At 38.4% G+C, this 23,994-nt stretch overlaps 1 protein-coding gene across 5 annotated transcripts in view; it reads right to left on the bottom strand.

The window, feature by feature from the left end:
• Rho-5 (rhomboid-5) overlaps positions 1 to 23,994 on the bottom strand; it is a 76,837-nt gene that overhangs the window by 19,951 nt on the left and 32,892 nt on the right. For all 5 annotated transcript variants that reach the window (XM_070662178.1, XM_070662179.1, XM_070662182.1 and 2 more), the window contains 4 exons: positions 21,164 to 22,648; positions 20,598 to 21,037; positions 19,654 to 20,182; positions 18,756 to 19,253 (listed from right to left, as the gene is read on the bottom strand). In XM_070662178.1, coding sequence (XP_070518279.1) covers positions 18,756 to 19,253; positions 19,654 to 20,182; positions 20,598 to 21,037; positions 21,164 to 22,617 — 2,921 coding nt within the window. In that variant the 5' untranslated portion in view covers positions 22,618 to 22,648. The remainder of the gene's footprint in view (positions 1 to 18,755; positions 19,254 to 19,653; positions 20,183 to 20,597; positions 21,038 to 21,163; positions 22,649 to 23,994) is intronic.

Below are 23,994 nucleotides of genomic sequence, written 5' to 3'. Positions count from 1 at the left end.
CATTAATATTCCACTGGTACTAATCGTAAAAAAAAAATTCTAACAGGCAGAAAATTAAAAGGACAAAGCATTATGCGCACCTTCCTGGATAAAAATGCAGGACAAAATAAATCACGAAGTTCTCCTTTTTTATTTTTTTTCTTCTTCAAGAGATAAAGTTTGCGTCCTTCTCCCCTTTCTTCTCATCATCCCACACTCCGCCGTCACTTTCTGATCGTTCTTAATCGCGATGCGGCGCGCGAATTAAAATTGCATTCCGTGTAGCTGCAGTAATAACCGCACTGCGTAAAACGATACTGCAATCGCATGATGCATAAAGGTGTAAAAAAAAAACGTAAACGAATCCCCGGTTCCATAATTACGCGTGCCGACATTTTACGGACTAGATTACAATATTTATGTCTTAGCGATTACGCACGACTCCAATTCCCCTCATTAAGAAACACGTTCTCTTTTTTTCTCGCTCTCTTTTTCCCTTTTCCTCGCTCGGAACTCTTTCCAGTTCCCCAAAAAAATGTTTAACTTTACAGCGGTTTCCACTAAAGCAACCTTAAAGAGATGCAAGTGCTTACTTTATCGACGTCATATAGAAGTCCGTTTGTTCTTCATATGATTAATATAATATCACATTCCCTGTGTGAGGTTAAATCTGCAGGTTTGTAAGCCGCAAGTGAAATAAATTAAATCCTCGAAAAAAAAAGGGACCAACTGACAGATATTAATTAAACGATATCGTCTATTTTTCTCTCTTTACTTTTCCTCTTTTTATTTATTTAAAAATTGTTTTTTCTTTTATTTTTTAATAACCTGAAATTAATTTGACCAGCGGACGAAAAAATGTACGCAAAAAAAAAAAAAAAAATTTTTTTTCGTTAAACTTTTCAGTATTACACGCGTATACATATACGCGATACGGGGGATACCTATACGTATTTTCGGGCTTTGAAAAAAGTAGTGCGTCGGCTGCTTCTATTCCGGAATGACGACCCGCTACTATTTCGATTGATAAGCTGATCCCCGCGTTGAAAGTGAACCGATATAAGCCGCAAATAATAATTACGATCGCGTGTGAGCCGGTTATTAGAGGGAGTGCCGGAAACTGCTTCGGTTACTAATGATTATGTTCGTTTTTCGAGTACCACCCTCTAATGGCGCCACTTAATCAGAGCCACTTCACGAGTTCGCCAGACTTGCCTCGCCGAACAATCGATCGAATTCACCGTGCCTGAAAGGTCCGTACAATGCAAAAGACTTACATACAATTGCGGCTTCACACGTTCAAATCTTTTGAGTCAAATTTTCGACGACTACGAGATGACAAAAGAACGTCCGATTTCGCTCATCTATCGAGACTACCTTTCTACATTGATCCAAAGAATTTCTTTCACAAAATGAAGACAACCCAATTAAAAAAATAGTTATTTCACGTAATAAAAACTGTTACACGAAATAAAATGTTGAATATTTTCTCTAGATCTTTTTTCTCTCACAGATTTTTTCCTTATTTTTTAAAAGGAAAGAGTTTCCCCGTAAAAAGACGTGGAAATATTTATCAGAATAGGTTTTCTTTACTAATTAAATTTTATAAATTTATGTTCATAAAATTCTCTCTCTCTTTCCTCAACAAAAATTAAAAGCTTCTGAAAGTAAATTGAGAGACTGTCAAGTGGATAAGAATTTACTTACGAATTTCCAATTTTTATAAAAAGAGGTTTTTTTAATTAAATTTTTAGACATCATAGCGAAGTGGCTTTAAAAAGCGCTTTTAATATTTTATCGTGGATTTTAATGGGAGAAATGGAGTATTGGCTCACGCCACTGTTGATCCTGCCAGCCGCGTAAGGATGCTGGGATATCGGTAGGGTGAGAATTAGCGGTCGGCCGCGAAAGAAATGTAATTCTGCTTGAGTTACGATCGCCATTTTGTCATCAGCACACGGAAAGGGCAAAAACCCGATATAATTCAGTCTCGAAAATTGAAACCGGATATTAACGGCGGTCGAAAGGGTGGCGCGGAAAAGTTTCGCAGTCGCGGAAATAAAAGTCGCGGGCCCATAACGTTCGCGCCATCTTGCCTCGCGATAATGATATTTCACGAAAATTGGCTGTACACAGATGCATCGAAGGTACGGCTCGGCGATTATAAATTCCACTCGCGTTGCGTCGATTGTTCTTATCTCCCGGTATCAGGAAACACGCCGAGAAAAGTGAAAATGGACCGAAGATGTGAGACCGGATTATCACCGTTATCCTTTAAAAGATCATCACCTTCTCCTTAAAATAATAACCGAGTGTTGTAATCGTGAGAGATGTCGACGCGACATCGTGCTGTAAAAATTTCCAACAATCTGCTGTTATTAATATAATCGCTTGCTCTTAAAAAACCGTATCTCGAGAAACTACGTGCTGAAAATTATATACGGAGGAGACTCAAAAGATCTCTCTCTCTCTCTCTCTCATTTTTTTCCCCCAGAAAAGTAATATTCGCAGCTTCATTTACTTTTCACGGCGCATTTGGCCCATTACGTTTCACATTTCTATTTATCGCCGGTGCGTCGCGCAGTATGGTCCTTATTTATATCGCATAAGAATTCTCGAAGTAACCAAGTTGGAGGCAGAAGAAACGGAACGGGAGCTCGAGCGAGCGCACGCGGATTCGTTAGCGAGCGGACCCTCTTGTTCTTACTTATTGAAACCTAGAAGCGGATTTCTCAAGGCCCGTTCGCCGAGGCCGCCGCTTTTCTCGTGCGCCTTTGGCGACGAGACGGCTGCGCGCGTGCTCGAGACACATGCACGTGCGAAAGAGCGAGCGCGCACCGCCCGTGTAAGGCCGGTCTCTGGCGGTGTTAACGACCCCGGCGATTGACCCGCGTGACCTGACCTAGAGTCCGTTCCGCATGCGCTCGCGCCGGCTTCGGTCGTCGCGCTGCCAGAGCCGCTCGATATTCGGACACTCGTATCGGATATACCAGTCAGTATTCGCTCGACCAGCGAACTGCGAAGAGCCGGTGAAGGGCTCGTTTCAGAAGTACTCTCAAAGCCGATTTTGAGAGGGAATTTCTTCCCCCTTTCTATTTTTTCTCTTTTTTTTTTTTTTGCATTTTGTTTTTAACGAGATTAACAAGGATTTCGAGGTCTTCAATTGCGTGCACGACTGCGAATCTGATTAGTGAGCGGGTCGAGCTTCAGTGTTGGCTTTGCATACTAAATAAAAGTAAAAGAAAAAAAAATAAATAAAACATTACAGACAAAAAAAAAAAAACTGTGAGACTTTTATCTTAGAAAGAACTTTTTTAAAGATGTTAATAAAAATTTTCAGTGACGTGAGGTACAATAAAGGCCGGTAATGTCCATTTTTTTTATCTTCATAGCTAATTCTCTTTGGACGTCATATTGTATAAAAATTTAATTATGCTCAAGCGCAAATAATTTTCTGCGTGAGCTTTTTAAGCTATTTCTGTCTTCAAAGTCTTGTAATTAGAAGCCTTACGAGTAAAGTGTTTAATTAAGGAGCATTTTTTATGCATTGTAAAATATTATAAATAATTGTTTCTGTTCGATGATAAAAAGAATTTAATCGGAGTTGAAAGCTGCAAACATTCGTGATTTTTTTCTTTATAAGATTTATATAAACTATTGACGTACTTTTCTTTTAACAACAACAAAAAATGGAAGACACTTGCGCCAGGAAATTCTATCGCAGAGGATCAATAGTCGTTACAATGGAATAATTAGTGATTACCCAGAGCCAAATCCATCCATTCAATTATCCCGCCTGCGAGCGTTGCATTAACGGTCGCATTACGTTAGTTTCTCATACGCAAGATCTATTGTAAATGTCAGGCATTCGTAATAAATGCATCGCTATTAATTAATATAATGCCAGCAGCAATCGCTGTTATATCGTTCGCGCCCTTTATCGATCCTAATTTCCAAAACGCACTCAATCTCGGACAGTGTTTAGTTTAATACAATTCACGCGCCGCGTGTAATTTGCAATAAAACTCAAATTTGCGATTATTGCGCGACTGGCGTGACGCTACAACGACGATCGTTGTCATTTTATCCCTTTGCGAAATAACAACGGACATTTTCATCTGCAATAAGAGAATAGCAAATGTCGTTGTGCCGAGTTTCGAGACCGTCTTTCAAGCATTAAGAAAAAAAAAAAAAGAAAAAATTAGATGTACAAATTTTGGCATTGCATTAGAAATTCAAAAAGAAAGGGCAAAGCTGAGTTTAAAGAAGCTTCTTTTTATCTTCAGGATAATACCTAAAAATAACATTTTATAAATTTAATTTTATTCCCACAGAGGTACAGTTTTTAATTTGAAAGAAAAAAACAACGTTTTTTGCCTTGTTTAATTTCGAGCCTTTGTTTTTATATTTAAATAAAAACGAAGCCTTTAATGTACGTCTGTGTATAGCTTTCATTATCAAGACTTTAATTGCTAATATTTTAAAAATTACAAAACCGGCGTTAATCGAATTTTTTCCAGCAAAAAAATTGACTTTGCTCAATTTAGAGTATGTATAAAAAATTTTTGAAAATAGGTACTGCTTCTCATTTTCTTGTCTTTTTTTTTTCTTTGTCGTTAATTACGAAAAATTACAACAAGTAATATTCTCCAAATAAAATCCCTTTGTTACTGTTGTAAAAAAATTGCATTCAATAATACTCGATGGTAAAATTTAAAGTGTCATTATGCTTAACATATCACAGATTTAGAGAGCTTCAATATTTAAAAAATATTATTTATATCAAAATTCGTATATTAAAATATTAAAATAACAAAGTAATTTTATTTCATAGAACCCCACGTAGCTCAAGAGGAGTGTAAAATGCAGCCATTAAATTATTATATTTTGAAATTGTAGAACTTTAAAGTATGCACCGTGTCTGGGAGGTTTAAGAAAAGATCATTAAATTCCTAAAATACTGACGTATTTGAAAATATGTAAACCTGTTGGAATTGCAATATAATTTTAGAATAAATATTTTAAGTCATTTAATTCTCAAAATTGTGAATTATTTAAAGAAAAAAAAAAACCCCTTTAAATCAGTTATGTAATTATAATAATAATATTAATAAAAATATCAAAATATTATATTAAGTTCAATAAATTTACGCTTTCAAAATACTATTAATATATTTGAAAACCATAAATGACATCCGTTTGAATCACCGAAATTTTGATGTCACTTAGATTCTCCCAGGGAAAGTGATCTGGTCGATTAATTCCAAGCCTAACTCGTGGATTAAATTAGCTCGCTTAATGGCTCTTGGAGAGGATCGTGGTATTAATCGACGGTCAATTGTAAGACAATTTGCGCGAGCGTTTACCGAGCATTTGCATGACGCCGAGATATTTGGCGGTAGGTGAAAGTCATTACAATGTGGTTTACACCAGTAACACATATGTCTGGTTAGAAAAAGACTTTTCCCTCCCTCGCCCATTCCTTCTGTGCAAGTAGCACGAATCAAAAGTACTCGTGCACATATAGCAACATGCTTCTGTGCAATTTCAAGTAAAACATTATTAGTCTGAAAGCTTCCAAGTGAACGTAAAAGCGCTGGAATAGTCTGAAAACTAATTTCTCTCTCTTTGATAATAAAAAAAAAAAAGAAAAAAAAAAAAAGAAAAGATGTTTCAACATATCTCTTTTTGCTCCACACGATTATAACGTTGGCTTGAAAATCATGAAAATCGATACACCGATTTGAGTAAATGCAACGTCACTACATTCAGCCGATCTGATTATTCCGTTGCCGGATATTGACTGTATTAAATGCATCACGGTACCGTATAGGACGGCTCATATGCATTCGCGCAGGTGCATCGCAATGCAATGAAGACCGCCTTGCGCAAAACCCAGGTTTAATGTTTAACCCGCATGAATTTCAACGGGAGATTAAAGCCGCCGCGAGTATGGAATCGTTCCAGTACGTTATAATGATGGTGGTAGTAACATGATATTGGCAACGATATAGTTATGCCGCACTATATCTCAGCGGTAACGATATTACGTTGCAGCGTTAGAGTTTCGCACATTCTCATTACGTTTCTATTGTATTTTTGTTTTATTTAAATATAAGTACCTATAAAAATTTTTTGTTTAATAGTTTTCAACTTTCAGCACTTTATATTTGTAATATCGAAAACGTTTAAATTTTTATTTTAGATTATTTTGAAAATAATATTTTAATATCGATGATCAGTATATAAATTAAAAAAAAATACAAATGACAAATGTATATAAAAAAAAAAAAAAAATATTTTTTATCACAAATAAAATATTGGAGAAAAAATATTTTTCAAGAATCCATCGATATTTTATATTTCTAATAACAATCGCTGAAACATGAGAGACCTATTAAGTTTTTTTCGTAAAAATTTCTTTAGAGGTTTGACGTAGCTCAATATTATTTAATATTAACGGAGGTGTACCGAGGAAAGACGTTCGTCGTGCAAAATTTTCACTGGCTTCCGCGAACGCAAGCTTGCAAATCTGCGGGTTTCGTTCCAGAATGCCGGGTATTCTAAGCAATACCGCGTGCGAGCTTGGGTTCATGAAGTCGCGGAATCCCGTAATAAAAGCTGCCGCCATTTCCGAGACGAGCCCAACGTTGACTACTTAATGAAGTATTCTTTGCCGCGGACACTGCTTTCCATAAAGAAAGAACAAAGAAAATAGAAAAATACACGATAAAGGAATGCACGTGAAAGAAAGAATGTAAAAAAGCAAAAGCAAAAAACAAACTCGTTCTTTCACAGTTAATTTAAGGAACAATATACGGGATGCTCGCGAAGACAAAAAACATAAATGTTCGAAATTATGTTAGTTTAGACGTGTTAAAACGTACGGAATATCTGATGATATCAGACTTTTAACGGAACAAAGAATTTTTCTGATAAATAGCAATATTCATTGATTGCGAATACTGGCGAGATGTATGGTTTAAAGCCTGTAAATTTTTCAAGTTAATATTTAATCAATGTAAATGGAATCATGGAGAATTAATGTTAATTCCACGTGGGAAAGTTCCACTCAATTTTGAACTTTCCAGTTCGAAGTTTCGACGGTCTAATTCATTAGCGCGTTTAATTAACTCACCAGTGGGCGATCAGAATTGGGCGGACCCGTATAGATTTCTTACGAATCCCAATGAATCTTCATGTACATTCTATCTGCGATATAACGGGTGTTCGAGCGATCCTATATTTTATACATATATATATATATATATTTATCATAAATATTTATAAGTATTTCAAACTCCCATCTTTCAGAAAGTGTTCATTCAAAAAGAGCTCGTTCCTTTTTCCCCTACAGTAAAATTTATTTACATTTCACGATACAGGGTAAACGTATATGTGCACAGTGCGGGTCGTAAGTTTCGAAGCAAAATCGTCGTTTCACAAATGCAATTTCAATTTCGGAAACGGAAAATAGTCAAGAAGATACCTCGAATAGATCAACGATTACGTTTTTAAAAATTGCAGCTAGAAAGAAAGTTGGTATAACAGTTAAAATAATAATAATATTCTACCAATTTAATTTTTTGTTATTCTGAAACAGGTATTATTTAAAGTTGCCTTATAAAAATACGAATTTCTTTTTTCTTTTTTTTTTTTTGTTTAACATTTGCAAAAATTTTTATAAAAAAAAAAAATAATAACTTTTAAATAAAAGTCGTGTCTTCTTTTTCAATTCTACCTCTCATAAATGCACCTACCCTTTGTAAACGACCTACTTTTTCAGCTATTGTTCCAGTTACGTAAAAAAGAAATATTCGATTTATATCGACGCGACGTTTTTCTTTTGAAATTAAATGTATAATCCAGCGAAGCACGCATATTTTCTTTCGAGTATATAAAGTGAATATATATGTATATGCTATACATATATATTCGCTTTAGCAAACGGCGACGAAGGTGAATTATGAAGTTATACTTCCTGTGCTGGGTGCTGGATAAAGACAGGACTCCGAAGCCCCCTGCGAGATTCCCCGAGGGTGGTTCACCAAGTCTACCCAAAGTTTCCCCTCACGCGTTTAAATATGGCAACTGCGATGAATGTTTAAGGAATAGCTTCCTGTCCGCGTAGCGTGTAGAATCCGCTTTCGAATCCTGTTTCTCCAATGAACTTTCCTTACAGCGGCGCGGCGGCGGTTCGTTTTACGAGAATCTGCACTCTCTTTACGGTTCTAATCCTTTTCATAATCCTAACCTTTGGTCCATTCACCAAAGATGTTAATTTGAGCATTCTGAAGTTCAGTCAATTTCATGTGTAATTATTTAATTAAATTTTGATAAAACGGATAATATAACGATTTTATTTTAATTAAACTAGCTGCAAATTCCGTAATACTTGATGCTAAATATTTAATATATTCATTAAAATAATTTTATAAGCTCCTCTTTTTAAGAGTTATATACCCTTTAATAGCAGTTGTAACTTTTTATAATCCTTGACAAAATAATTTATTAGCCCGTATAATAAATTTAGATTTTTTTTTTATTAAGTATTACTACGTACAATTTGTAAATTTCATTAAACTAAAATTTTCCGAAAACACTTGGTGCAATCAAGCGAATATCTTTCGGAATTTCTCTACGATCGAAACAGCTCATAAAACTCTCGAATTTGTGGCTATCGTCGAGGAGCTCGGAAAACCGCCGTAAACAAGAGCGGTGGAGGGCGTATTCTCGAAAAACAGCTCTCGGCCGTGACGTAAAACTACCCTCGATCCATTAAGGTTCCGGAAAGGGCAGGATACAAAGGATACTACGAGAGGGGATTAAGTCTCTCCCCCTGATCCATCGACCACTTTGCCTTCCCTTATTTTTCCCACCACGAAAAGCAATGTAAAGAAGAAAAAAATTATCGTGGCAATTGCGGTCCAAAGTTTTTCGCGAAATTATTTAAGAACTTTTTTTTTCATATGCTATATATATATATAACTCTCTGAAATGTAATTCTTACAAAATGTATCGTTAACCCGCGTGTTTCTTGCGTTTCGACGAAATTTATCGCAGAGCTTTGTTTCTTAATAGAAATGCGACCATTTAACGTAACTCTAATGTAAATGCAAACGTAATTTCACATAAATTCTTCAAATAAATTTCCGTAAATAATGCTAAAGAAATTTGATAAAATGTAAGAGTAACAATTTACTATTAAAAATATAAACTTAAAGAATGTATTTTACCGTATAATCTTTGTTTTTTCTTTTGTTACAATTATTAATTATATGAATATAAAAAAAAAAAAAGAAAGAAAAAAGCGGTGACAGAAATAAAAAGAAGTGAATAAAATTCATTAATAAGAATAAATTTCTTTTGTATAAATTTATGGAAGATTCAAACTGGCAGAGAATCGAATCGATCGCAATCTCCGATCCGGACCGCAATCACGCGAGAACGCGATTTCCGCGGCGAGACTTGCGGTCGTATTCCGTAGAATACCGTGCGTCGCTCGCATAGTTTTGCACGAATGGTATTCGATAATTAGCCACCGGACACTCTCCGAGTTTCTCACGGGAATCACCTATTCCACTTCGACTTCTGTCCTTCTCATCGTGACCCACTCGGCTTGTAATTCACACCAATTTTCCATCCATTTTCCAAAATGCTCGCGTTATTCTATCCTTACGTGAATTTTTTTTCTTTTCTTTTTCTTTTTTTTTTTTTTTCTCTTTCTCTTAGAACGCGTCCGCAGAAATATTTATCGTTAACTTTTTCGCGGTCGTTTTCGATCCTTGTAACTTTGTGCGATTTTGCCTGAAACTTTTTGTCGAGAACTTACATATATGAATTTTTGCAAATTATATCTCGATTTTATGCAAATTCTTTACAATTCAATCGTCAATTGTATGCAAATCTTTGCCTCAAATTACCTGTCAAGCTTGTACAAATTTTTTGCCACTTAACGTCGAATTTTAAGAGGACTTTTCACGAATTCCACGCTGCTCTTATGATAATTTTCTACCGGGTTTTTTTTACCGGACGCTTTATGTGATTCTTCCGCAATTTATTCGTTGATTTATTCCCGTGCCATTAATTTTTTCATCCGATAACTTTCAATGTTACGTGAGAATTGTTTGAATTATTCATCGATCGTATTTGAGAGAATTATTCGCTTCAATCAGGTCATTTAGTGAGAAACGTGCTAATCTTAATTTTCTTTAATTCTAGTGCATATAATCGCATTTAATTCCCGACATGTGTTATATGTTCTCGTTTGTCTTGCGTAAAAAAAAAAAATTTTGTTTAAAAAAAATCCCGAAGAAAATTCGATCTATCAATCATTCCCCCCATCATTCTCTCCAATTTCATGGCGTTTAAGGGTCATTATACCGCGATTCGAGGCGAAAACGTTCGCGGCTCAGTGTCGCGTCGTGAAAGAGTCTCGGTGAAGAACGGTGCATCCGTTCTCTCTCGATGAAATTTTAATCCAATTAGAGCCACCAATCTTTATCCCTCGTCTCCCGCCCCACCGTCGTTCCGCCCTTTCGCATGCGTTTCGAAGCTAAAATCAATAAGCGTCGAGATTGTGAAAACGAGCGCTGAAAGGCTCGGGAAATAGTGGCTAGCTGTTTCCACCGTGTACAAGGTGGTATAATACGAGAATAAAGATATAACAAGAGCCATAATAATAAATAGAACGAGCGTGTAAAAATACGATGACGGAATGGTATCCAGAAAGAAAAGAAGATACTTGGAGAGACTACCCTAATTTCTCTCCGGTAAAGAAAGTGAGAAATGTGGAAGATGGGAAGGGGAAAAAAAAGAAAGAAAAAAAAGTCCAACATTTAAACGACTCGCAAGATTTTCTCGAATGGTTTTTACCGTGCTTTTCCTCTTAAAGCATTGTTGGCATGAAACTCGTTCCAACTATTTATATTATGTCTATGATTCCGTTAATAGCGACGGGGGTAATGGCGAACCTAAGTCTGGAATAGACCGTGGGATTTACAAAAGTACGCAAACAAATAAATTTTACTCACGCAAAACCAGCTACTTCTCTTCGGCCAACGGAACCCATTTACCGAGATAAAGTATTATATTTTTATTTATTTTTAGCTAACGTTTTTCCTGCATAACGTTTTGTTTATTATCAATGCGTTAAAAGGTTAATTGAACAAATACAAGTTTAAAAAAAAATTAATTTGTACATCGTAGAAGCAAATAATATTGTAAATTAGCTGAAATTAAATTATTGAATGTAACTAAAAAAAATGTTTACACAAAAAATAAAATGTAAAGGTTTAGGTAAGCTAAAATTTGCAATATTAAAAATATCTTTTTCTATTCTTTTAAAAGCAATACTTTTTGATAATGTTATATATGTTAATGTTAATAAAATAATTTAATATTTCGATGGATTTTAATAAAAAATATAAATCTCACAAGATATTCATAAATTTTCGTAACATTTTTTATGCGTAGATAATAAAATAAGCATAAATGTAAAAATTGCAACAACATATTGCAAATTATAATTAAATTTATTCTTAATTGCATCTGTGTGTACTCTTTTACATCAATCAATCTATCAAATTATTTTCGTAAAAAAATATTAAAACAAAGTCGTAAAATACGAGTGCTTCATAAAACATATGTATTTTATTCTGTGTTTTAACGTATCTCCAGTAAATTACTGATATTTTAATAATTTTTAATTAACTTTTTTCTATTAACGTATAAAATTATAAAATGGGTAGAGGAATTATATTAAATAAAAATGTTATATGTTTCCATAAAAAAGCATTAATATCATTGAAATCCTTAAAAAAAAAAAAAAAAATACTTGACATAAAAAGTATTTACATTACTTTTATTATATTTCCCACCCGAAATTTTTGTCTGAGCCGCTTTCATATAATTCATTTTTTCAGAGCTAATAAAGTATAATTTGTATAAAATGAGATACACGACGTATAATATTAAAAAATATAAATTATTAGTTATGTAAGTAGCCGGCGTGTATTACAGCATTTTATAATGCTTTTACAGTACTTACATGACGAAGGAAAAGAAGATGTCAACAAATTACTACATCCATCACTAATTGCAAACGTGCGCTAAAAGATACCCTGACGTGGTGTATTTTAATATCATTTTCATTATAAGACTTTATTGCAACTATCGTTTATTTGCCATGACTTTACGTGCAATATTCAAACACCACACATTATATTATGTAAAAAAAAGAAGAAAAAAAAAAAGTTACAATAATCGTAAAGTACAAATCTCTTAATTAAATTTTACAAATGCAAATTCATAATTTGCTTGTTAAAAAGTTTTTTAGAGTGGAATTAATTAAATTTATAATAATTTATTTAAAATTACGTTATTAATTAATCGAGTTGCGCTGCACAGATTAATTTTCTCATTTTGGATTTATGATTATATTTGTATCGCAATCTTGTAAAAGTAAAAAATGTCAAAAAATAATTGATAAAAATAAAATGTGATCAAGAAAATGCTTTTTCTTCTTTTAAAACACAAAACTTTTTATAGATCCAAATAATATTATAAAATAATAAATTTACGAACTGCATAAAAATAATAAATTTTAATTAAAATAAAAAAAGAAAAAACGTGTGTCTCACAGAAATAAATGTCGGTCATATTAAAATAAATAATTAGCTTTTGCAAATATTTCCGCGTTAGTTTTGCGATGAAGTCTACAATTCGGAATTCATGCCGCTGCACGCGGGAAAAATATCGTCATGTTTAAATATAGCTCTATCACATTGAGCGACAAATGTCGAAGATATCATATCGTGCCACTGATAAGAGATAAAGGTTCGGCACGATATCGATTTAGATCACGTCAAAATTTATCTAGCACACCGTTTCAACATTTTGCATCTACAAATTAATACAACGCTACATGCGCTACTAATTGCATCTACTTGTATCACGCGGGAATGTTAACAATATTCCACGAAACCGCCAGTAGAATTCACGAGTGTTCTCGCGAATAACTGTACCGTAACTCTTTGAGTAAAGTCAAGTGCGCTACCTTTCCATTGGCAAGTGAACAAAAAGATATCGCAGTTTATATTTCAACACTGTCGTGATAAAGATTGTTTTTCAACGAAATAATCGTCATGAACAATTGGAAAAAAAAACAAAAAAAAAATCTATATCGAGCCTTTGGTTACTTACACTTTTCGCATTTTTTTTTTTCCTATTTTTGTTTCACGTGAATTCAGCTACGCGCACGAATTACGGTGACGCTTTTAACGTTTAATCGAACACTGTGTTTTTACTGTTAGGTGCCGAAACGAGGGAAAACACAGGGAGGGAGGGGGTTCGAATATAGGGCAAAACGGAGGAGAAAAAAAGAGCCCAGAGCGGCGTCTTGCATCGCGCTATAGCGGATGCTCCGTCAGCAAAGACGCGGCGCGTACTGATCGGACGCATGCGTCCCACCGCGTCGCGTCGCGTCGCGTCGCGTTGCACGTGGCGGTGGCCGTCAGCTGTTGGGCGTCAACAAGTCCCGCTAGGAAGCGGAGTAGGAACGCTACCAACGGTTTCCCAACGGACTGGGGAGCCGCTGCCTGCCGCGAGTCAGTTGGAAGCGAGTCGAGTCCGGATTCTCGAATCCTCGCGAGGAATAACGAAACGGAAATTAATGGCAGTTGACAGGGAAAAAGATGAGAAAGAGAGTGGGATTATCGAGTTTTTATCCAACATTGAGGAATTTAAATTGGGAGATCAATACGAACGTCCTTACAGATTGAGGCACCGTGGTGTCAAAATTAATTAATTTTCAGCTTCTATTTCTGCTTGTATCGACTCACATTTCCGAACGGTTGCCGTAACACGAGCGGCGTTATGTTTGATTTATATGTAACGGCGATAAGGGCCGAAGGTGGAGCTTTGCTCGTGACAAATTTTTAACAATAGACACGTTACAAATTTATGGCAAGATTAATCCTATCGAGTGAGCCTGAGAAGTCGGAGCTGACGGTGCGATGAGTGCAACAAATTGAAGTTCAGACTTCGCAACAAAGAGACTCAGTGAGCGAATACTTATAAATAGATTTAAAAGAAAAAACGATGTAAAAAGAACGCGAAGGAGAAAGAGAAAGAGAGGGAGGAGCTAAAAAGAGAGAGAAAAAAAAAAAAGTACGCGCGCACAAAGCTAGATCAGAACAAAGAGAAGAAGTTGAGAAGAAAGTAGAAGAGGAAGAAGAACGTGAGAAGGAAAGATGGGAAATACGAAAGGGCGAATAAAGTAATGAAATAGGGCAAAAAAAAAAAAAAAAAAAAAAAAAACGTGGATGACGTGGAAAGACGAGAGAAAATGTAAGACAAGGATGCAAAACAGGATAAATGTGAAGGCCAATGGAGATTCTTACGCAACTCGTTTCCGCGAATGACACGCTATAGTATCTGTACAAAGGTGTATGTATGTACCTAGTCTATAGCTAGAATGGATATATCTCCTTCTCGTGCGAGCTGGAGGTACACTTTCACCTGCCACTCAGCGAGCTAGAACGTTCCTCGATCCACGCCGGATATTTGTAAAATTATTTTTACGCCTTCTTTTCCTTTGTACGTGCTGAACGCGTTCGCGAAAGTGCGAATAAACACGAAAAATAAGAAAAAAAATTAAGTGCGCTACACCTGGGTCAACTAATATAAATTTTAGCACCGTTTTTTTTATTTTATTTTATTTATTTTTTATCAATTATAATACCCGCAGTAATAAATTTTATAATAAACTGCGATATAGAGTTTTTTTTTTATCGTCCGAATTGGAACTTTTTCCTTGCCTCTGTATATATTTGCAATAATCGATTTTGCAGTAACGCGCAAGCAACAATATTTTAAGAGGATATAGATGATGATGGGATCTAATAGGATTCCGCGGTCTGCGTAGATTCCGCTAAAAGCCTCCAAACCAGCGGGCTACTATTGCATTATCTAACGCATTATTATGCAACCTGCGGTAAGTCGGGGATAGAACCGCGTAGATTTTGTTTATTGCGCTATACGCTATTAGCGCTATCCACATATTAGCAAAAAAAAAAAAAAAAAAAAAAAAAATGCAAAAGCACAAAATATAATTTCCTTCTTTCGTCACGAGGCTAAAACACGTATTATTTTAATTTCGCGTTTTAATTTTTTAATCTGGCAGGAAAATTTATATTAAAAAAAAAAGTACCAAAAAAAAATGCGAACGTACAGTTTTCCATTACGCTATAAATATAAATAAATTAATATAAACGCGCGCTGCATCTGCCCTTCCCACCTTTAAACTCTGATTTATTAGTTCTACTTGAATCGCTCGAATCGCCCAACTTTCATCTCCCCCAATTTGGAACTACATTTTTCCATTTTAATACGCTCGCTGCTAAAGAACGCAACGAATTGTCCCCGAGTTTACAAAAGGGTAGTTTTTCACTCCCACCTTGACAGTCCGTTAGAGAAGGAAACATGAGCAAAACTCTGAAGAAAGGAATCTAAAGAAAAGCAATAAAATATCCCCGGAATTTAGCCATTATTTACTGTTTTAATTGCGTATTTCAACAGCAGCGTGTCGTTGCACGTGTATTCAGTTAATTAATTAAATGGCGCGCGCGCACACATTATCGTATCGAATACGTCAATACGCTGTAATACGGATCGGTTTGTCATCGAAGTTACCTTATTGTTAGACTGATACACGCGTGACCGGAAGCGACTACCTACATCCTCTCTCTGCATCCCGTACGTGTCAAAACGAGATGCGGAGCGTTTACGGAGAAGATAATAGGCGGTATCACCGGCAGGAAACCTCCAAACCTTTTGCTCATAATTGTGGAAATGACCACGAAATAGATTTTGATTCTAATACCTCGTTGGAAAGTATAATATATAGAGTATTTCAATTTTCTTTCTTTTTTAAAAATTTATCCCGGCTTAAAATAAAAAATATTGTCCAAATCAAGTAGATTTTACGATTGTTTCAATTTCAGACTCCAATTTACTGTAAAAATAAAAATATAAAAAATATTTGTAAATTATTCTATCGACCAAATTATAGTAATTTTAAATACGTCGATTTAAATTACACATCTGATATTTTTTGCGGAATAATTAGAAGGTTCGTGCTGCCGTTATTAATTTAATAACTCGTGATATTTCAATGTCACTACTGCTACTTATTTTCATAATTAATTAATTCAAGCGTTTTTGTCGCATAAAATTAGAACTTATCGAATAAGAAAAATTAAATCAATTGCAAAGGATAAACAAATATTAATATTACTCTTATTATACCGTTCTCTTTTTTGCGTACCACCAAATGCAGTATTCAGTTAATAATAATTTTCTCATAGATAGTTTTTTACTTGATTCAAAGTACTCGAGTCAATTGCGATAGACAGCTTGAATTTTCGTAACCGCATTAAAGACTGGATCGCGGGCGAAAATTTTGCTGCGACTAAAGGTCGAAAGAGCGAGTGGCGCATGGACGATGGAGCGGAGGCGAGGATAAAATCCTTAATTGAAACTGACATGGCGACGGCCGGTGTCAGATTGCAATTTCGTACGACGGGGCCAGTTAAACTCACGAGCACGACATAATTACCGAAGTTGCCAGCAGCTCGTGGAACACCGTCGTTACCGGTGCAAGACAATGCCCGGATGCTACCCCTTACGACTTCCGGGTCATTCGTCTACCCCCCCCTTCCCTTTTATCCCCCATACCCAGTCGCCGGCCCGTCAACCTTTCGCCGTCGCGAAAGCGGATCGTACTGCAGCAATTTGGGTTAAATTCGATGAAAATCGAATTTCGTTTGTTAAAACTGTAAAATTCTACTTTCGAACAAAGAATAAGACGAAACTCCGTAAACCCTTCTGTCGTGCCGAATAATTCGAATGCTCTTGCCGTGCTCTCGAAAGTATCTTCTCTCCTCTCTTTCTCTCTGTCCTACAATTGTGTTTTTACGTCTGGCAGTCCCCTATCGATCATCAACCGCGTTTTATTCTCGGCGCACCTCAAAGACGCAAAGAGATGGCAATTTTTAGCGCAAAAATCGGAATTTAGGACGCGAGTCCGCATTTGGTGCGGCGCGAAAGACAAAAGCCCCAGAAAGGTCACACATATACTTTCGTCGTGGCAATCAGGTTAATGGAGTATCGCCGGCCCGTTTTATCTTTCATACCGAGATCGCTTCAACGATCATTCGAGTATCCTCAATGACGAAGAACATTACGTGCCGAGACTCTTTTGGCGGTGCGGCCTATTAGGCTGATCGATTCGCTACAAAGGACGACAGAGCGTGCCGCGCGCTCTTGTAAGCTGCCAATGCGCGTTATTTCGTTTTCATTAATCTGATAAAAAGGTCCCCGAAGTACATTAATATATTTCGCAAAAAAAAAAAAAAAAGAAAGAAAGAAAGAAAGATTTTTTCAGTTCAAATACGGAGGTGCGACGAGGGACAAAGAAAGCGTTGCGTTATATCAAAACCACTTGGGCCTCCCATCGGTCCCATAAATAACATTTATCCCTCAATTAGACGGCTCTTCCATTCTAATTCGTAAGCTTTATTATACAGGCGCATTATTACTCGAGCATGTGCATTGCGGAAGCTATCCCATTTTGCCCTGCCCCGGTCCCCGCGGTTCTCCGCTTCTCCCCTATAATCTCCGGGTTACACGCGCAAGCTCTCAACACACGCTACAGCTTTAGCCTGTTCTTAAACTCGCTGTAATCAATATTTCTTTCTTTTTTTTCTGTCGGTGATTATACGTGCGATTTACAACGAAATTTGCGACTAATAGATGGAAGGAACTCTCTCGTGCTTTGAAATTTGATACATCGCGCGCTTTTCGAAGGGAAAAAAAAAAAAAAAAAAGATAATTAGAATTTTTGTGCCTTAAAAATTACGGTCTTTTTAAGGGTGCGCTACTGTTACTAAGGGTGAAAGCACCGAGCTTTTCTGACTGTCGGAAAACAAATATTTTGCTTTCTAAGTATAAAGTGTATGATATTTTATATTCAATGTGTAACACAGGCTTTCCAAAGTAAGGGAACAAACTTCGGAAGAGAGCTTTCGACACCAATGTACGGAAAAAAAAAAAGAAAAAATTCATATGTCCACAAACTCACCGTGATATAGGTCAAACAAATATTTATTACAGTTTAAAAGTACATATTGCGTTCTCGTTCTCGTTGTCCACGTTGTGTGTTAAGAAACATTCGGTCTGTCAATTATCGTTTACATTTACTTTGACGGTGAGCGCAATGGTTCGCAGGTTATGAGATTCAAATTGACAACAAAGCTGTGCCACATGAACGCAGAATTGCTTTGTGAAATTACCCGCTAGTCGCCTCGGGACCGAAAGAGTGCGACGTATTTGCAATGTGCGTTATGCCTCAAATGGAGAACACTTCAAATAATTATTGTAATTAAAAACCGACAGTAATAAACAATGTTATTTTTTCATTTTGCATTAAAAAATATTTGTTTGACCTGAATCTCAGTAACGATAGAATCGCGAATATATGTTGACATAAACCTTTCCTCGTGTTTAATATGAAGTCCCCCTGCGGGAACAATATGTCGTTTTCTTATTTAAAAAGAAAATATATGTATATCCCCTATATATTTTTCTTTTCACATTCCGTAAAATATTTTTTTTAATAACTTTAAATAACTAAGTCTAGATCTCGTAAGCCTTATGTGAACTCGACGTTCTCAAGCGTTACTTTTTTTATTAGCAAAACTCATGCGATTACTCACCATGAAGAAGTCTGCGTGGGTATCGTCGGTAGTGTTCCGGGTGGCAGGGACCTCCTCATCTGGCAGCAGGCTCTGCCGTTGGACACGTCTCCGCAACAGGCAGCCGCGTTCGAACATACGTGTCGACCGACACCGGTGGTCGTCGTGGTCGTCGCAGCTCCGACGGTGCCAGCGGTGCCTGTGGCTGCGCCGAACTCAACCGCGGAAGCACGCGCCTTGGGCCTCAAAAGCGGCGACGTGACAAACGTCTCGCGCTGGTTGGACGTGGTGCTGCTGGAGCTGCTGGATCCAGGACTCCCGCCCATCCGACCGGATGTCGTGTACGCGAACCCGCGGAACCGGAAATGCGTTTGATAAGGGTAACCGGCGGGCGGCGGTAGCCGATAATGGTGATGAAAGCCAAGGTCGCGACGCATATATGGATCACCTGGATCGCTCGCGGGTACGTATCGATCGGTCGGCGTGTGCGCCGCAGGTGGCACATACCTATCCACATACCTAAACAATCATAGAAAACGGGTTTTCAAGTTCTATTCGTGCAGAATGGCCCGCGAGAGTTTCGAACGAGACCCCAAGGGCTTTCAGAAAGTAAACAGTTTCCATCTGAAGTAAACTGACATAAATTATGCGTGGTTAAAACGTTTAACAGATGGTATGTAACTTAATTTATTTTAATTTATATTACATCAAGAAATTAAACTGCAATTAAAAAAGAAGAAAAAAAAAAAAAGAAATAAGTTACTAAAGTTTCGTTAAAGAAAATATTGAAAAAAATGTTCAGAGTTGATTTTACATATTCAACACAAAGTCATTACGTTAACGAGTCTCTTTAAAAATGGAAAGAAAATTTATCGAGTATCTACGAGATATATAATCATTTTTAATCAACGACTCTAACCTGTCCGGGTAGAGCACTTCGGGGGGCGGCTGAGGCACATATCGTTCGACCGGAGTGTGCGCAGTTGGAGGTACGTAGCTCACATTGGAAGAGCAATAGGTGCGATCGGTGGAGGACGTCGCGACGGTATTGGCGCAGGAGATGGGTGTTATGCGGCCGGTGAACCTGTCCTTCGGCTTCGGCAGGGACAAGTATTTGTCGGCGACGCTGCGCGCCGGCGAATAGCGATCAGCAGGAGTGTGAAAACGATCAGTCCCGGAAGTGGCTTGAAATCGGTCGCCATTTCCGCCAGCGGTGAAGTATCGATCTTGACCAAACTCGCCCTGGCCGCTAACTGAATAGCGATCGTAACTGCTCTGAACCGATTTTGATACCAGATATTTGTCAACGGTGCTCTTCGTATTTTGATAGCCGCCTCGATGAACGTTCGACGACGCTTCGGACGTTGGCGAGATTGATGTGAAGCGCTCGTTGGAGGTCGATGATTGGGTGCCGGTTGTCGCTGTGTAGGGCGAATGATACCTGGAGCCTGAAATTCGAAGAGAGAATTGTAATACTGGCAGTGATTAAGATCAAGAGTAAATTTTGTCGCGAAGAAGTTCGTTAAGTTATCGCAAAGTCACAAATTATATATTTATGTAATTATTTTAAATTCTCTTAACTTATCTGTTTATTATTCTATTAAATTATTCGACAAAAAACTTTGTAGCTAAAAAAAAAAAATCTTAATATCTATTTAAAACTTTTTAATCAAATATTTGTAGAAACTGAAATTCCGCAAAGAAAAAAAATTCAATATTTAAAGATATAACTAGAACGTTTGAATATTTAAGTGACTAGATATTAATAACAAAAGGATAAAAATATTGTCAAAGAAAGAAAAATCTATGTCAAAACGCGATTTTTAGTCGTTTGCGCGAGAAAAAATAGAGATGCACCCTCACTAGTCTCTGATGAGGAGGACGATGAAGAGGACGTCGGCGCCAGCAGACGCTCGGTGGAAGAGACGATGTAGCGCGACGTATCGGTACTGGATAATCTGCCATCGTGTGCAGGTGACGATCCGGCCAAGTAGCGATCGCTGGAAAACCTATCAATCGACCGCGATTGACTGCAACGTTGCAAAGCGAGGTCGTTGAAGCGATCGTTACTGTATCGCGTCTGATTGCCGACTTCTGGAAAACCGGAGTATCGGCCGAAATCGGCGGACGCTGGGGAGCTGATGGACCGATCGGTGTACTTCTGGCAGACCGTCTCAACACCCCTGTCGGTGTAAAGACGCCGATTCTGCTCGCTATTGCTGGTGGAAGTTTGAAGTGACGAACGGTCCGACGATGAATAGCGCTGATGCGCGCTCTCAGGATTAGGCGAATTCGTGAGGAACCTGTGGATATTCCAAACAGAATAAGTTACCATGAAATTTATTTTTATAAAATTAAAACATAGTTTATAAAACTGCAAAGTAATTAACAAGCGTGCAAAGTTATGATTTAAATTGAATTAAACTGACCTCTCGGTGGCCGCCGCCATCGTCGAGTACCGTTCATGATGTGCTGTCGCTGATGAGTCTTGTCGAGAATACCTATCGTGAATGGGCGACTCGCCCAAGTACCTGTCCGACTTGCCAACGAATCTTTCGGGCACCGGAGCGTGTATCGGCGAGGAAGATAATATTCTGTCCGCCGAAATGGCGGTATAGCGAGTATCTTTGGCGTAGACCGCGCTGCTCTGAAGCCCCGTTTGAAGTCCACCCTGAAGTCCTCCCAGGACCGGGGAGGATCCCGAAAGCAGGCGGTCGGGTCCAGCGTAGCGTTGTTGATCCTTAGCGTCACCTGTGGCTGATTGCTGATTGGCCAGCAATCGTTCGGCGGAGGCAAAGCGCTCCTTGGCGGGCATCGACGATACTGTGGCGGCAACGTCGGGGCCGTACTTGGGTCCCGGAGAATTGGGGGGTACAATGCGATCAGCAGAAGTGTAACCAGCCAAACTCTGGCTCGAGGCATACTTTTCGCTTGGACTGGGCGATAATGGTGGTGGCGGAACAAAGCGGTCGTTCGCCGGTGCTGGCGACGGCGGCGACGGAAACGTCTCCGTAGCAAAGGAACCCGCGAGCGCGTTCGCGTTCGCGTACTCGCCGGTTCCGCTCGTGCCCACCGTGTCGAACCGCAGCTCCGGATTACAGACCGAGTAACGATCGCTCGAGGGCCGCTGCTCGCCGTGCAACGCGCTGAGATCGTTGAATCGGGCGAAGCGATCGGTATGCGCGCCGCCGTAATGTCCCTGCAACGAGGACTGACCGAACGTCGTAGTCTGATAATGCCCGAAACGTTCGCAACTCTGCTGCCGTCCGTCACCGGCGCACTTGGTGAAATCGACCGACGATTTGTCGGACGGCTTTTCGTGCCGCTCACCCCCCATTCGGCCCCCAGAGTGCTCGCCACTTTGAGCCGGATAATGTCCGAAACGCTCGCAACTCGGCTGACGATCCTCCCCGCACTTCGGGTAATCGATACAAGACTTGTCCACGGCCTTCTCGTGCCGCTCACCCCCCAACCGATTTCCCACATGCTCGCCGCTTTGGGCCTGATAATGCCCGAAGCGCTCGCAACTCGACGGTCGACCTTCTCCGCACTTAGAGAAGTCGATCGTAGGCTTCTCCGCGGATTTCTCGTGCCGATCGACCATTCGGGCACCGACATGCTCGCTGCTTTGGATCTGTTGGTCCGACTGGTGACGTTCTTGACCCGATTGACTCGCGGTGCTCGCCACCGTACGCAAGTCGGCGGTTTGCTGCTGCTGCTTGAAGCAGTCGCTGGGGTTACTGGGACCAACCTGGGTTCCCACGCTACCAGAATTCGGCGCGCTCGATCCGGGAAGCGGGGATGACGAGGACCCGTACTGCGCGATCGGGTGCTGGTGCAACAGGAGACGATCTCTTCGGCCATAGTCGTCGTCTGTCGGCATCCTGGTGGCCCGGGGCCCACTGTCAGGACATCTGCAAAAAAAAAAAACCGTGCTCGTGAGCTTTAATTGCAATTTCGTTTTCGCGGCATGCATGATATATTCGCGGATATCCGCGTATCGCGTATTTCTCGCCCTCAACGTATTGCAAAAATGCAGAATGCAAAACTTTGCATTTATTCCGTAACCAACTATTTTTCTGTTCCTCTGTCTTTTTATTTTTCTCTTTAGCCGGAAAACTGTCGGTTTCTCTCTCGATCGCCCTGCACCTCAATTCCCGTGATGCGTCGTGAGATGGAGCGTTCTCCAATAGCGACTCGATATAAATATTCGATCAACTGCACTTATTCATCGCGGCCATCGTGTTACTATTCTTCTCGCATAGTAACAGCGAAATTAAAATAATACAGCAAACGTAGACTTTTTGCCATTAATTCAAACAAATAATACTGTTCTAAGAACATATATATTAAAAAAAAAAAAAAATTTATTTTTAAATTCTAGCAAATTAATATAAATTTGCGCTACACGTAACTCGATTATTACAATAAAAATTTGTAATTAACAGCCCTGTAAATTTATAAAGCAATTACGTTAAAGTCCGTTGCTTTATATTTACAATGAAATTTTTACTATTTTCATCATCACGTACATTAAATAAAAACAATTACACATTTTACAGGCAAATTAGTGTACGATGTGAATACATTTGTGGAGAATTAATTTTAATCAAGAAAATAACTTCAACTTTCAGATTAAAAATAATAACTGTAATGTATTTTAAATGTGTGGTATAATTATTGTATAATCGTTAAACTAAGTAAACGAAATAAACGTAGTCAATTTTTTATTTTATTTTCATCTCTTTCTCACGCGGCGTGGCTTGTTGCCTGTGAAATATTTATATTGCAGAAAGCAAAGGGAAATTAAAGTACGCGTTACACGTACTTTTTATTTCTACGAATTAACATAAACCCAAAAGGAAAGAATTTTCTGTACGGAAACTACGGGAGGGCAGATGTTTCCACGATTGTCCCCAGGGAAATATTTGCATTATCCTCAGATGTTCCAGCCGGTGAGAAAATATTGAAGCAACACACGAGACATCTATTAAAGCACATTTGATGCGCGCCGAAAACGAGAGAGGCGACTGAAAACACGTTTGTGCAGTGCACGCTAAACTTGCTAATTGCGAAAATCGCCGGCGGCGCCGCGCCGTTTCCTGTCACAGTTGGCCTGGAAAAGACCAAAGTTTGGCCGATTTCAAAGATTCCACATGCTAAACCGTACGAAAAGAAACGCGATATCGAAAGGAGGAAGGAGGGAAAAAGAAAAATGCCGATATTTTTATCGCTACCAGGATCGCAGGAAAACGTCTTG

Source organism: Cardiocondyla obscurior, linkage group LG10 (assembly GCF_019399895.1).
Source record: "Cardiocondyla obscurior isolate alpha-2009 linkage group LG10, Cobs3.1, whole genome shotgun sequence".
NCBI classification, from domain to species: Eukaryota; Metazoa; Arthropoda; class Insecta; order Hymenoptera; family Formicidae; genus Cardiocondyla; species Cardiocondyla obscurior.
The sequence above is the reverse complement of the archived record's forward strand: the minus strand, read 5'-3'. Positions and strand labels throughout refer to the sequence as shown.